This window comes from Bacillus rossius, chromosome 3 (genome assembly GCF_032445375.1).
Source record: "Bacillus rossius redtenbacheri isolate Brsri chromosome 3, Brsri_v3, whole genome shotgun sequence".
NCBI classification, from domain to species: Eukaryota; Metazoa; Arthropoda; class Insecta; order Phasmatodea; family Bacillidae; genus Bacillus; species Bacillus rossius.
The window spans coordinates 118,391,387-118,405,852 of NC_086332.1; the positions used below are offsets into that span (position 1 = coordinate 118,391,387).

A 14,466-nucleotide genomic window follows, 5' to 3' on the forward strand; every position below is an offset into this window, starting at 1 on the left:
ATGTGGGATGCGTGATGATCTCTTGCGATCATAAAATAAAGTAGATTTCGCTAGACACCAAGGAGATGGAATTTCGTCTTGAATGTTAGTGTTTCTCAAGTTTCTCAAAGCATATTATTTGACTAAGAAATGGATGTTATTTTCTTTGGATTACAACTGATTAAATAAATTTTTATTTAGGTAATTTGGTGACAGAAATTCACAATTTAAATGTTACTCATAAATAAAATTGCATGCCTCATTAAGTAAAACCATTTTCATGCACAGATCTATTCCTCATAAATAACCAGAAGCACGTGGAGAAACCACAGGAATGACCAGAAGAAACGTCGAGATAGCGAAGTCAGTATTTCTCGATTCCTCACTCGCAAGTCTTCGGAACCTTTCGGACCTGAAGCCGAAGTATCTCCCCTTTCTTTCTAAATCAAGCGCCTGATTTAATTAAGCACCATACCGATCTACCAGGGACTTCTTGGCGCGACGTCAGACTGACTAAGTCGTTTCTCGGCTAGAACTCCGCAAGATTCAACTACGACACGCCCACTAGGATGTAGTCGTCTCGTCAGGGAATGTTTCCCCTAAGTTTTTAGATAGTAATTAGTCATTCTGTGTTTCAAAATAAAAATTTTCAAATTTTGTTAAATGTTAATAAATCTAAAATATGAGTGCTTCCGCGTCCACCGCGCTTGCTTCGGTCAGGATCTCACGCGCATCCCAGCGGCCCTCCTTCTGAGCGCAAGGACTACAACCTTTTTGTCTTCCCCGACGATCCCCATTTTGTGGGCATTTTTGCCCGTTTAGCGATTGCCTGTGAAGCAGGTATAATAGTTTGGATTTGGTTTGTTCACAGACAGGGTTCAAGAACCAGTATCCCAGAACCGGTATTCAAGAATCAGTATTCAAGAATTGGTATCCCAGAACGGGTATCCCAGAACTGGTATCCAAGAATCAGTATCCAAGAATTGGTATCCCAGAAGCAGCGCCAAAATTGTGGCCAAATGTTCTTCTTCGTCTTCGGTAACCGGAAACTACTGAGGCGCCACCTGGCAACCCGCCTACAGTATGATGCATCACTGCCGATTAGCAAGTAACAACTAAACGACCACCAAATTCCCCGTGACTTCTACAGCGTGACAGTGCTACGCAATTTCTAAGTGCCAGCTAATTGTTCTATATACTATGTGATAACTAAAGTGGGAAGTGCATGAATTTAATTACGCTACATTCTAAAAATTATTACTCTGGGATCGATCATTTTCATTTTTAACTATGGTCTAAGGCATCTTTAAATAATTTCGCATGGGCCAGCCCTATTTTAATATTTGAACTTATAAAGGTATTGACCTATATTATAAATTGTAACTTCTGATGTATTAGCCCCATTTGTAAAGGTTATCTTCGTATTAACATTATCAGATGATGTTTTGTTTACTTTAGTTCAATTAACTATGATAAAAAAATAAATAGAGACATAGTTATAAACGAACCTGCATTTGTTGTTATTTATTCTTTTTAAATTAAAGATTCACAGTCTCGCAAAAGGCTTTAAGGGAGACATTTACGTTACACCAACGTAAAGAGCGATGTGTAACAAAGTAAATAAATAATGGTATTCTTAATATAATAATTATTTACCAATGGATACGTAACCTTCCATCTATGTATTATTTAAACAATTTGTTTTATTAAGTCATGTGTTACCAACCATGGTAATTCACGTGGTCGCATCCTTGCGGTGAGACGTGGAACTTCGTGAGGCGTTCTCGCCTAGCATTATGCCATCTTCAGTGTTTTGAGGGCGACTCGCACTACACAAAATGCAATTTTGAATCGGAAATATATGAAGATGAAAAATTAACAAAAGTTTCTTATCCAAATATGCATTAATTAAACGAATTATTAAGATGAAAGAATGCAAAATGGTTAGGAAAGTATTTTTTTTGCATTGTTTAGCCTACTTAAAAAAATATAGAGAGAGCTTGTTTGTTTACAAAAAATTACATATTTTAATTTATTAAAAAATTTATAAGCAAAGTTAATATTATTATTTAAATAAGGTGCCTATACTCATTTACTATCTACTCTTAAACTCAGATATTAATGAATATTTATGGATTAACATTTTTAATCGGTGTTTGTTTATAGACCACTATTGGGCTATCCAAATTTTTTTTACCTTATAGTTCTTAGTTATTAAACCAATTCTAGAGCTCATAGAAAGAATTTATAGTTGTATGGATGCATTTGGTTCTTTTATAACTGAAGATTTACCTAGGGGACAACTACTGATTCTTCTAATCGCAAAGCCAGGCATTGTACTGTGTTCTGACAAGGCATGTACAGGCATAATGAAAGCCTTGGGCAGGGTTACTGCATTTTTAATAAGAGGAGCCAAGTTAATTAATAGCTAAGACAGTAATGCTTAGGTATTCTCTACACGAGCGGAAGAGGATTAGTTGGAAATATTTAATGCATCACTCTAAACATAAAAAAAAACGAACATATGCCTATCTCTGCTTCGACGTGCAGAAGAGGCCCGGTTAAAACACATGGCGCACCGGAGCCGTGCTCACCTGTCAGTTCTGGTAGGTGAGGCTGGAAATCCAGCCAGCTCCGCACATGCTCCATGTTGTCCTGTCGGCTCTTGGGCAGGTCCACCTGCGGCAGCCCGTGCAGGAACGGCTGCCTCGACTTCTTGCTGAGGTCCTTCATCTCTGCTCAGGGTCCTGCGGGCAGAGCACAGACCCGCGCGCTATTGTAATGTTATCTGTTCACACACGCAGGTAAGAATTCATGCAGAAATTACACACAAACATCGAATTTATTTAAGCTTAGTTCACTCGAATTTATGCAGGAAGAATCGGAAGAGTAAGAATGCAGTACATTAATTTGGAAAACGATTCCTTGCATAAAATCTTACTGTTTATTATTTTTATAGATTGAATATCTGGGAATATACTGTCTTGTGTAAAAGTTTTACTTTAATTGAGTTACTTTGAAAAAAACCTAACTTATTCGTAAGCAACAATTTCTGTAACACGTTCAAAATATTATGGTATATATTTTTGATTCTTTTATTATTTTTATACTTTTCATTCACGATATGTGATTGGGTGTTTATTTCGTCATTTAATTCCTTTTTATCTTTTATTTAGAAACAAACTTTCGTATTTATTCCCCCAAAGAGTAATTAAAGCTTGTGATAATTAAATGTAACTCCTTAATGAAAGTCGTTAATTTAAGTTATTTCGGGATAATCACATGTTAAATTTCCTACATGTCTAAAATTTCCTACATTCTGCTAATTTTTTATTTTTTGTTGTTCTAACTTCGTTAATTATTTCATATGACGAATTAAAATACACACTTTTGAAAGTAGAAGAGAGTTTGCTCTAGGCCAGAGTTACAAACTACAAACGCAAAAAAAAAAAATTGCAAAAAACTTTTTAACATCTACATTTAACTCTTATGTATTTTTGGGTGCTGAAGCCGTATTTGGTATCAGTTTTTTTTGTATCACCCACAATTCTCTCAGAATATGACATCTTTTTTTTTATTAAAAAAGGGGAATATTTTATACATATGAAATTTTTTTACTCAAAACGGACTTTTATTTAATAAGACTAGACTTTTATTTACTATAACATACCACTTCTATACAACAATTTAGGTGCTAATATTTTTATTTTCTTTCCCTTTTGTCTATAAAGCTTTTTATTTCAAATTTTTTTCGATACGATACATTTTGTTGTTCTCGATGAAAGGATCAACATTCATCACATATCATGTTGATATTTCACCGTCCCTGGTACCATTTCACTAACACCTTTACGTCATGATGGAATCATTTCCTCTGCTCTTCACTTACATCGCTCAAGTTTTCAGGGAAAAAGTTAAGATATTTTGTGCAAGAAGTGAACTTTAAGGCTTATAAAACCTCTCAGATTTTTATATTCGTCTCTCATATTAGCTGCGCTAAGCTCAAAGTTTGGGTCTTTCACACTGCCCAAAAACTTAGTTACAACTTTCTTAAATGCTATCCAAGCCTCATTTTTATATTGTAATCAGTCTTACTTAAAAGTTGGAATCGAACATAATTTTATGAATAACAGGTCCAACGACAACCATTTATATGAATTTGGCTTCTGATAAGTGGGGGAAATCATTCACACTGTTATTTAAAACATTCACGATTTTTAAGCACGGCTTTTATAAATTGTTTCATTAAGCTTAACTTGATGTGTAGAGGTGATAGAAGAATTATTTTTGGATCTGTTAAAGTGTTATTCAAAATGTTCTTCTCGCCACGTGTTGAAGTTTTTCTTACGGAACGTTATTTTGTGGACCAATGTAGATACCTGGTTCTGCTGTCCCATTCACATATAAAACACTGAAACTTTGTGAATTTATTTGTTAACCAAGGATCATGCAAACAACTTATATCAATATTTTTGTAAATTTACTTCATATGGAATGAATTAAGAACATCCGGTGAAGCATAAGTATTTCCATTGTGTAAAGGAGCTACTTTTAAAATATTTTTAGAGTCAATAAGAAGCCTCCAATCTTCCTTCTTGTACTATATGCCGAATTCGTTCGTTATACTATCCATATCATGGCAATAAACCAAATCCTCTTCCTTCTTGAAAAACTGAGTAAAATGTTGATCTATTGTTAAATATTGGTATATAAATGTTCCAGATGCCAATAAATGTTTTTTTTTTTCAGCTTAGAACCAAGCAATTCAGTTTTTTCGTTAGCCAAACCCATATCACTTACGAAATCATTTAACTCAGCTAGTGTAATCAACTAAGATTCTAAATTTTCTGTACAGCATTGGAACGCATCTTCGCTTGGTTCACTTTCATTAGACTCGAATTCACTGGACTGAAAACGTCATCAATAGACTGAGGTGGCTCAAGACAGGAAGATTTTATATTTACGTCCAGAAACATCAACGCTGCAAAAATAACAATTATTTGAATTATTTTTTTTTGCTCTCTCCATACCATGGATACTGAAAGTATAAAAGCGTTTTTTTTTCTGTTTCAGACATTTCCTGAGATTCTCGACACAAACATAAACCTTGTGAGGACTCTAACATTTTTCTTGATGATCGATTTCTACACCAAAATATTCAAAGCATACTTTTAGGTAGATTTCGAAGAAAGACTACCTGTTGTAGCCGTTACCATGGTGCGACTTCCGGAAACATTTTATATAGTTTTCTGTTTCATGGTCCACTGACCCAAAAATCATTGTCAACACAAAAAAGGTTTATATATATACCCATATATCACATTTTTATGGACACGATAATTGCCGTAATTTAGCCAATTCACTTACAAAATGACACATAAAATAAAGTAATGAAACATTTCGGTCGAGTTTTTAATGGGCAAAATTCTACGCAGGGGTAGAAATGAAGGTGTTTTGAAAAAACTGAAAATTACTATAACTCCCATTACATGACAAATACCGTATCCGTTTGAACGTATTATAACTCGTTGGAGAAATATAAAAAAAATTGTATAAATACATTTTTGATACGAACAACCATAACTGCAAGGGGTGGAAAAAAATAGGGTTGGGGTACCAAAAAATAATAACTTCCTTGGTGCGCACACCATTGAATCCATTTGAATTGTTTCAAAATCGTATTATTTTTGGTTAAAACTTTTGTCTGAAACTATTTTTGATAAAATGAACCATTGCAGCAACTGGATGAATAAAAAGGTATTATTTTAAAATATATAGATTTTCAATTCGTGTACTACATATATTATTAATCCATTATTATTTATTGTAAAACCTTACAATATAATCTACAACTTCTGTTCGAAATAATTTTTCATATGACCAACAATTATAGAAAAGGATGGGATAAAAAGGGTTAAAGGAAAAACAATTCGTCCTAACCTCCATTAGTAAACAACTAACGAATTCGCTATAATGGTTGGTAAACTGTAGATTAAAAAAATCATAGTTTCCGTACAAAGTGTACATTATTAAATCCGTTCCTATCAGTGTGAAACCTTAATATATTATATACAGCTTTCATCTGAAATAATTTTTAAAAGACTAACAATTATAGCAAAGGGAGGAGGAGAAAAAAAGGTTTGAATGACAAAAAAATGATATCTTCCTTATTAGGTACGCTATTAAACCCGTTAAGATTGATTGTAAATATTAACAATATTATCAAAAAGTTTATCTAAACCATTTTTGATACCACCAAGAGTAGTATGTAATAGTACCTCCGGGCACAGGCGCCAGGCGCTGGAGCCGTGAGCCGGGTCAGTGACCGACCTCTCTGACGTCACGGGGGCATTCTTGGATGACCTTGACGTTGAACTTGAGCTTTGACCTTGACAGTGACCTTAACCTTCAAAATTTGCCAAAATTGGCTCAAAATTCACCATAATTCGCCAATATTCCAGTTTTTTGGAAAAAAATCCCGCCAAAAAATTACAAAAAATTTGAAAAATAATAAATTTCTCTTTTCGAGGGAAAAATTTCCGTTTCGAGGGAAAATGTACAGTTTTTAGTCCTTAAAAAATACCAGCGGTAGAAATGTCCATATAGAGGCTTAAGCATCCATGTCTACAGCCTCCGATAAGCCTCTGACATCATAATGGAATATGTCATCATGGAATATGATGTCACCGTTGCAATTTCCGTTACGGTCGCCATCTTGAAAAGGCTAATTGGAGGCTTTAGAGATGGATTCTTAATCCTCAATGTGGACATTTTAAGCCGTTGTCATTTTTAAAGACGAAAACTGGAAATTTTCCCTCAAAACGGGACTTTATCCCCCGATAATGGGACATTTTTAGGAGTTATAGGAATTTTGAGTCATTTGGACAAATTTTTGAGTCAAAAATAGCTGCCATGACGTCACAAATCCAAGATGGCGGCTCAGCTCCAGCTCCACAACCCAGAACCCAGTGCCCGGAGGAATTATAATTTACTACTGTAATAATATATAATTACTAATGAAAATAAATTATACTTACGGTAACAACATAAACTCACTATAAATACCCTTAAAAATACACTTAAATAAATCATAAACACAGTTTCTATCACTAATATTCACAATTATTAAATGCTTTTAATTATTTGGACCGGTATTCAATATCATTTACTAAAACAGGTACATGATTTAAAATCACATCTATTTTTATTTAAATGGTAAGTAGCCTATTTTTCAAGTTATCAATTATTCGTTGCATTCAACGCACGCATCGTATAACGTGCGTAAAGTAGTATAACATAACCTCACTTATGTATAAGTTTATGTAGTCTGTTTTCACCTTTTTTTTGCATGCTACGCGCTCATCATAAAAATTTTGTCTCTTATTTTTGAATAATGCGCCCAAAGAAGTGTAATTAAAAAAAAACATTTAGATTATTTTGAATTTAATATTTAATTTCCGACGTAATTTTAGTTATCTGTAAGGCACCTAAGGCATCCGTTGAAAAATGATGATTATAAAAACCACTTTAATTTAATACAAAATAAATATTTTCTAACAATTAAATTTATTTTAAATTATTTTAATATATATAAAAAAAATTATTGTCATATATTATCAAATTATAAAAAAATTACAAAAAATGTTTTAAAATGAAGAACCTTTTCAAAATCTAAATTTCGCATAAATTTTCTCCGGTGATTCAATTATCTTCCTTGCTGTTAATGGATTCAATATACACTTTCACTTGACTTGCAAATCTTAATTGTGACAAAGCCACATATATTTGGTCGTGTGAAGTTATATTGAGGAATAAAAAATCTATTTCTTAGTTCGTTGCATATAAAGGTGATACCCAAATAAGTGAAGACCATTAAACATTCAATGACAGAACGACATAAGGGAAGATAATGGGCATAAATATGGAAAAATAATTTTCATATATATGAGAAGATAATGGTCAAACACAAAATCATTCACAAACAGAATTTTAGAAATCAATTAACATATAGAATCATACATTTAAGATAATTAACTCACTGATGATGTGCAGGAAAATGGCTTACCCAACACCAACATGTATCTATCTATATATTGTCGCGGGTTGAAATTTTGCAGGGTTGTTGAAATCAAATTTAGGGACTTTACTGACGGGACTCTGGGCTGGCTGCTCTGTTCACTCGTCAGCGCAAGTGGCGTGACCATGTAATTGGGGCACGGGGCCGGCGCGGCGCGCTGCGGGCTTGCAGAATTTTGTTTGTTTGTTTGGCCGCGCGCTGGCGCAGCCACGGGCCGCAGTTACTGGGGCGCGCTGTCGTAACAAGCCGCGCGGTGTGGCCTGCACATCGGGGTAGAGGGGGGGTAGTCTTCCCAGATGTTCTAGTTAGTTGTTTAGTAAATTTGACTTCAATAACGAGCTTTTGTTATGCTAGGCGCGGCAGGGCGCGCGAATTTAAGCGCAAGTGATTGGTGACTCGGGGCTCACTCAGGCGGAGGCTATGCGTCTCACCTGTGGTCACGAGTTGTTAGTTCGTTCGTGATGTAGGAATTCAAGCTTTCGGGCGGAAGCTATGGTCGACGCCAGAGGCCACGAGTCGTTTAATTTAAGTTAGGTCATAATGTAGTCATCTTCAAGCTTTCGGGCGGAGGCAATGGCCCTCGTCACTAGTCGTTTAGTTATAATTTTTAAAATGTAATGTTCGTTCGGATTTTAAGGGCAGGAGAGGCCCCTACGTTAGTTTTAAGTAATCGATCAAGAAAGGCTTTTCGGAAAATGTGAGTATGGACTTATCTTTGTTTTAATTTTAAGTATTAATTATGATTTGAGGTATTCGGAAGGACTAGGGAAGTGTTTAGTGAAGTTCTCTCATTCTCTCTCTTGTAAGGTCGTTCAATCGTTAAGGAAGTAAAGAGATTATTGTTTTAAATTGTAATCCCGCTATTTAAATGTTCTTTAAAATGATGTTGAGTATTTGACTTTAAGAATAAAATAATTTTAATTAAGTATTATGTTATTTTGCAAAATCTCCTTAGTTCAGCTCTCACCAGACATCCTGTACGGGATGACGAACCTATGATCCTAGGTACAGTAAAGTATTTTATGAAGTTAAGACTAGTTGATGCCAAGCGAGTTGTTTCTATGTAAAGAGCTACGATTCTCGCCCCCCCCTCTGAAGGTGGATCGTGACAGAAATGGCGGTGGCACCGGCTAGGTGCACGTGACAGAAATGGTAGAGTTCGCCGGATAGGTTCTATTTCTGGAGAGAGAGAGAGGTAGATTTTTATGTTTATTATTAAGTTAGTTTCAGCTTCTGATAGCAGGTTATTAAGAGTTTACTTGAGGAGAGGATTACGGAATTTAATCTAAGTGGAGGAAGTCTTTGAGATTTTTTTTTTGACGTAACAGATGTTTAGTTGAGGATAATTGTAAGGATAAAGTTTATAGTGATAAGTTGTTTTAAGTCGTTGAATTTATTGTAGATTTATATCGGGGATTATTACGTGAGGAGAATACGTTATAAGTTAAATGCTTATTAGAGATAATGCAAGTGGTTTAATTTAATTGAAGTTCATTTTAAGATTGTAGGTTAAGAGAGTTAAAATTTAAAATAAAGTTTTTTTCGTAAATAGGAATTATTTTCAAGTCAAGTTTGTTTTGCTGTCGTGCGCTTAGGAGACGAGACGTACGAATTAAATCAGTCGAGGGAAGGATAAACGTTAGAAAGGAATTAAAAAGAAAACGAGAGTTTATGTAAAAGAGAGTTATAGAATTTATAGTGATGTTTTGTTTTAATTAGAAAAATGTTGAGAGTTGTTTCAGAACGACACGTCAGTGGACGTGGCAGAGTGAACACGTGACGGGGAGGTGCTGAGACCTAGCGGAGAACGGAGGAACCGCAAGCGAGGGTTGGCGCACCTGATGGAATTCGGTGACGTCACGGGCTCATACGGGGACCGTGGACGGCCGTGACCTTGTTTTGATCAGCTGTACGGTAACTTAGCGATAAGAAAATAGACTATTGGTTAAATAAATTTAAATTTAAGTGTGTTTTAGAAGAAGAGGAACTTTCAGTATGTAAGTAATTTATTTTAAGAAGTGTATGATGTATAGGCTAGAAGTGTTTCGTTGTAAGTTGTTTATGTTTTTGTTAGTTAAATTCTACCTCGGTTTTAAAAATATTTTTTTGGGATTTGTAAACATTATTAAGGAGGTACACTATAAAATCGATAAGCATTGAGAAAACTGGGAAGGCTAGATTTTGTGTGTAGAGGGAATTTACTCCAAAAGAACAGAGAGACAAAATTAATGTTTTCATTAGGGCGAGGGACCCTAAGGTGAGGCGTTGTGTCCCTGGGAAGAAAGGGAATTGTAGCGCAGACCATAGGAGATGGGCTGACTACGGAATTAAGGGTCAGGAGAATCCTGAGAGTTGTGAGTAGTTTGGGGCAGGAGTTCCCCATGGTAGTACCGAAGTGGCTATCCTGTATGGGATAGGGTACCATTTCAATGAAGTTTGTTGGTGGGGTTAGAGCCCCCTGTGTAGTGGGCCTATAGCAGATAGGCACTACAGTGAATTTGGTTATTTTGTGAGGTAAATTCCCTGGAGGTTAAGTAAGATTGGATTCAGTTAGGAAGGAGGGAAATGAGAAACATTGCTGTAGAGAGTTAGTGTACTTGCCTAATGTGAAATTGAATTTTACTAAATTAATTTAGGAGAAAGTTTTGTTCGGTAAATAAATAATAATGGAAGATAGCTAGATAATTAATTAATTTTTTTTTGAGTAAGGTGTTTTAAGTAATGAAATAAAATAAGGTGAAGTAATTTGAATAATTGGGGAGGAGTTTCTTTAAGAGTTTAGATAATTGTTTTTGAATTTATTGAGATATTCAGCCAGTGAAGTTTGAGTGTGAGAGATACAGTGAGATTTTAAGGAAATCGGTTGTTTATTAATTAGGACAAATGAGATTTTTTGATTAAGAGTCAGTAAGCATAGTTAAAATTTACGACATGATATTTGTTGACAGTTTACAGTTATTAAGGAGAAAACAGAGTAATCTATTTATTTTTATTTTAATGGTTTGAAGATAAGATTATGAATTTTTTTTGAAAGTTTCTTGGGCATGTTTGAATAATTTTTATTTGGATTTTAAGAAATTACAGAGAAAATTTAATTGATTTACATTAGTTTGGAAGTATGGAGGTTTAGTGTTCGATTAGCCCTAACTTGATGGTCGGATCCCAAAAGAATGCCGTAAAACCGATAGCCAATTGAGAGGAATGCGGTAGGCGCTTGTGTAGAGAGGGGTTGTGGGAAAACTCCTTGGGACTGATGGCAGATCAGGGGCCCTAAATAGTGTGTGATGCTGTAAAACCAGTGCAGAGAAAGCCTGGTATGCTTAAATTTTTGGGCACAGGTTATGTAAACCTGGGGTTCCATGGGATTTAGTCATGTTAGCTGCTGTGAGACATTAAGATTTCCAGGCTCCATAGTAAATTCAATGTAAATTTTTGTTTTCTTAAAATAATAAATTTGTTTTTAATTTATTTGAGATATTTGATTTGGAACAGTGAATACAGACCCCGAGGAATAAGAGTTATGCTGTGAGAGGAGAAGGTGGTAGGCCTAAAGGGTACAGGCACCACAGAGGTTATTTGTATTGCATAATTTAAATATAAGGAAACTTGAGAATTTGAAATTTTGTTGTTGGTTTGTACACCCATAAGAAGAGTATAGGCAGAATTTTTATTGTTATGAGATGTCTAATTTAATTGAAAAGAAGAAAGTTTAAAGATGCAAGGTAACATTATTATTGTAATAATTGAAAGAGATTAAGAGGTAGAGAGAAATAGGCAGTTTTTGTTTGTAAGTACTAAAGTTTACATATAGAAATTTAGTAACTAAGAATGAATAATAAGTTAAGTCTAGTGTAAAAGTTTTTTTTTAAGTTTGTTAAGTTAAGAGTCACAAGTAAATTTTTTTTTTAGAGAGAATGTCTTTGATAGGAAGTATTAGAAACTTATGGGAAGTTTAGGGTAACATAAATAATGTAGGTAATGAATAATAAATAGATGGTAGGTCTTAAGTTAGGATTAACATTTGAAGCAGAATTTAATTAAGAAGAAGGAAAATAAATAGGCCTAATGAAAAGAACAAAAAAGGATTTTATGGTAAAGCATTTTTTTTAAGTAATAAACAATGAATAATAATGTTGTTTCAGGGTAATGTGTACTAATAATACAATTTTTTTTTTAGGACCAAAGAACAGGAATTATGTAATTTAAATTAACATGTATTTTTGAAACTGTTACAGATTCCTTAAGATGAGCTGAGCAGCAGTCCAGTTTACAAGATGACAAGAGTTCGAGAGACAAGATACAAGATCACTGAAACAAGAGCCAAGACTGAAGATTCAAGAGAAGAGAAAGCTGGCAGCCATGGACTTACAAGTGGAGATTAATAAGGTCATGTAAAGTTTTATTTTTTTTATGGAAGACAGTAACTGGAGTTTTTTTTTGTTATAAACATTATTTACAGAACTTTTTAGGTTATAGTAATGTAATGGAACTAGTGAGTTGTGGTAGCTGTCAAAAAGAACTAATACCTTAAGTTTAATTTTTAAAGTTAATTTTCTTAATTTACAGAGGGATTAGTAGTTTTTTTTAAACCTTATTTAGGTTGGAATTTAAATACAATAGCTTATTATAAATGTGTACGAACAGTTCAAGTTCACAGTACTGATAGGTAGGTCAGATGATCTTATTGATTTTGATGATTTGTTGTTTTGAGTTGATTTTTAGGTGTTGTGAATTAGACAATGAAATAGTTCTGAAAACTTAAATTATTTCAAGCTAAGAAATAGTAAAGTTAATTGTAACTCAAAGGACACCAGAATTTAATTTTTTTTTTGAATTAGTAATGTTTGAAAATTTTATACTTTACAAGAAAGGTTATAAACAAACAGATCGGATGGAACAAGGATGCAGTAAATCACAATTTCATTTAGAATTATTGATTAGCTTTTGAGGTTATGAAGTAAAAGTAATTATAATTTAAAAGTTTGAATAAAAAAATGTTTTTTTTTTATTTGTTTGAAATAGAAAGTTTAAAAGTTAATTAGTCATGATCTAGGTGGGTGATGGGGTGGGAATTGGCCACTCTTTTTCCCTATAACCTCCCTAACATGGCCTTCTATTACATCTAACAGAAAAAAAAAAGAAGAAAAAGAAGACTTATTATTAGTTAGAATGTTTTTTTATGAAGATACCTGATGAACTTTTTTTTTATTGTTGGGAAGAATAGTAGCAAGATTAATCAGATGTTTTACTCAGAAGAAGAAGAAGAAGAAGATAAAGCAGTTTTATGACTCGACAAGCCAGAGATTGGTGTTTCCCCTCTGCGCTCCTATTGACTACGTTGTTTACTCTCATGGGATAGCTGGTTCGGCACCATGGAGAGAGATTGGTGGGCATTGTGGTTGCCCCCAGAAGAAAAGAAGAGTAGAAGAGGTTATGGGTGGGTCATGTGAACTGACCTTCAACCCAGTTACTTCGTGGGGACTATTTGCTGTATAGAGAAGATCAAGACTCAAGAGTTAGGGAAAATTATTGGAGGTCATGTTTCCCTTCCTTAAGTTTTTCCTATCAAATTATTTGCCTGATTAGATTATGCTAAGGGTGGGATACTTTATGTTAGCAGTTGAATTAATTAATTTTATTTTTTTGTGTGTTTGCATCCTTGCCCATCGATTGCAGTTTAGTAGTTAGTTTTGTATTTGTCAGGCGTGATGGTAATGCCTGTTGATGATGTTTCAGAATTGTAATCTGTTCGTGATGAGGATGGCACAACTCCGAAGCAGATGTGGGGAGAAGTTGTGAGCTGCCCTGGAAGCCAGTCCAGTAGCTGTTGGAGTTGAGTGGTGTTTGCTGATGGCCAGCCCAGGGAGCTACTCTTCTCGACAACACTGACTTCGAGGAGTTGCACCAACCTTCACGAGATAAGAGTTTAATTAATTGAAACACTGTAAGGACACTTAATTTTTTTTGAAGAACGAAAGAAGTATGGTAATAAACGGAAACCGAAAAAAAAAAATAATAATAATTATCAAGAATTTGCACATTGTTTAACGAATACTGAGAAACTAAGAACAGTAATTTAATTTGTAAAGAGAGCTTCACTAACAGAACAATTTTTTTTGAATTGAGAACTCGAGCCTCTGAAGGTTCCTGTGAGAACAAACCAGATAAAAGTTTTACATTTAATTTTATGAATACTTGTTGTTTTAAAATAAATCTTATGCAGAATCTAGATGTATGTTCAGACAGCAAGGAACTAAGAAAATTATTATTTTTGTGAAATGAGGAATTTATAGTTATGGTTTAATGGAAAAAGACAATTTGTAATTTTGAGGTAGCTCGATGGGGCTCGAGCTCTGTGAGGGGAGGGTTATGTCGCGGGTTGAAATTTTGCAGGGTTGTTGAAATCAAAT

At 34.3% G+C, this 14,466-nt stretch overlaps 1 protein-coding gene and 1 long non-coding RNA gene across 2 annotated transcripts in view; one reads left to right on the top strand and one right to left on the bottom strand.

Annotated features, from left to right (window-relative positions):
* The window catches only part of LOC134531195 (alpha-tocopherol transfer protein-like), a 213,039-nt gene that overhangs the window by 61,109 nt on the left and 137,464 nt on the right, over positions 1-14,466 (bottom strand). The window contains exon 2 of the mRNA XM_063366839.1: positions 2,574-2,726. Coding sequence (XP_063222909.1) covers positions 2,574-2,712 — 139 coding nt within the window. The 5' untranslated portion in view covers positions 2,713-2,726. The remainder of the gene's footprint in view (positions 1-2,573; positions 2,727-14,466) is intronic.
* On the top strand, positions 9,937-14,069 carry LOC134531194 (uncharacterized). Its single transcript, XR_010074963.1, has 2 exons — positions 9,937-10,053; positions 12,292-14,069. It is a non-coding gene; the product is annotated as an uncharacterized LOC134531194 (long non-coding RNA).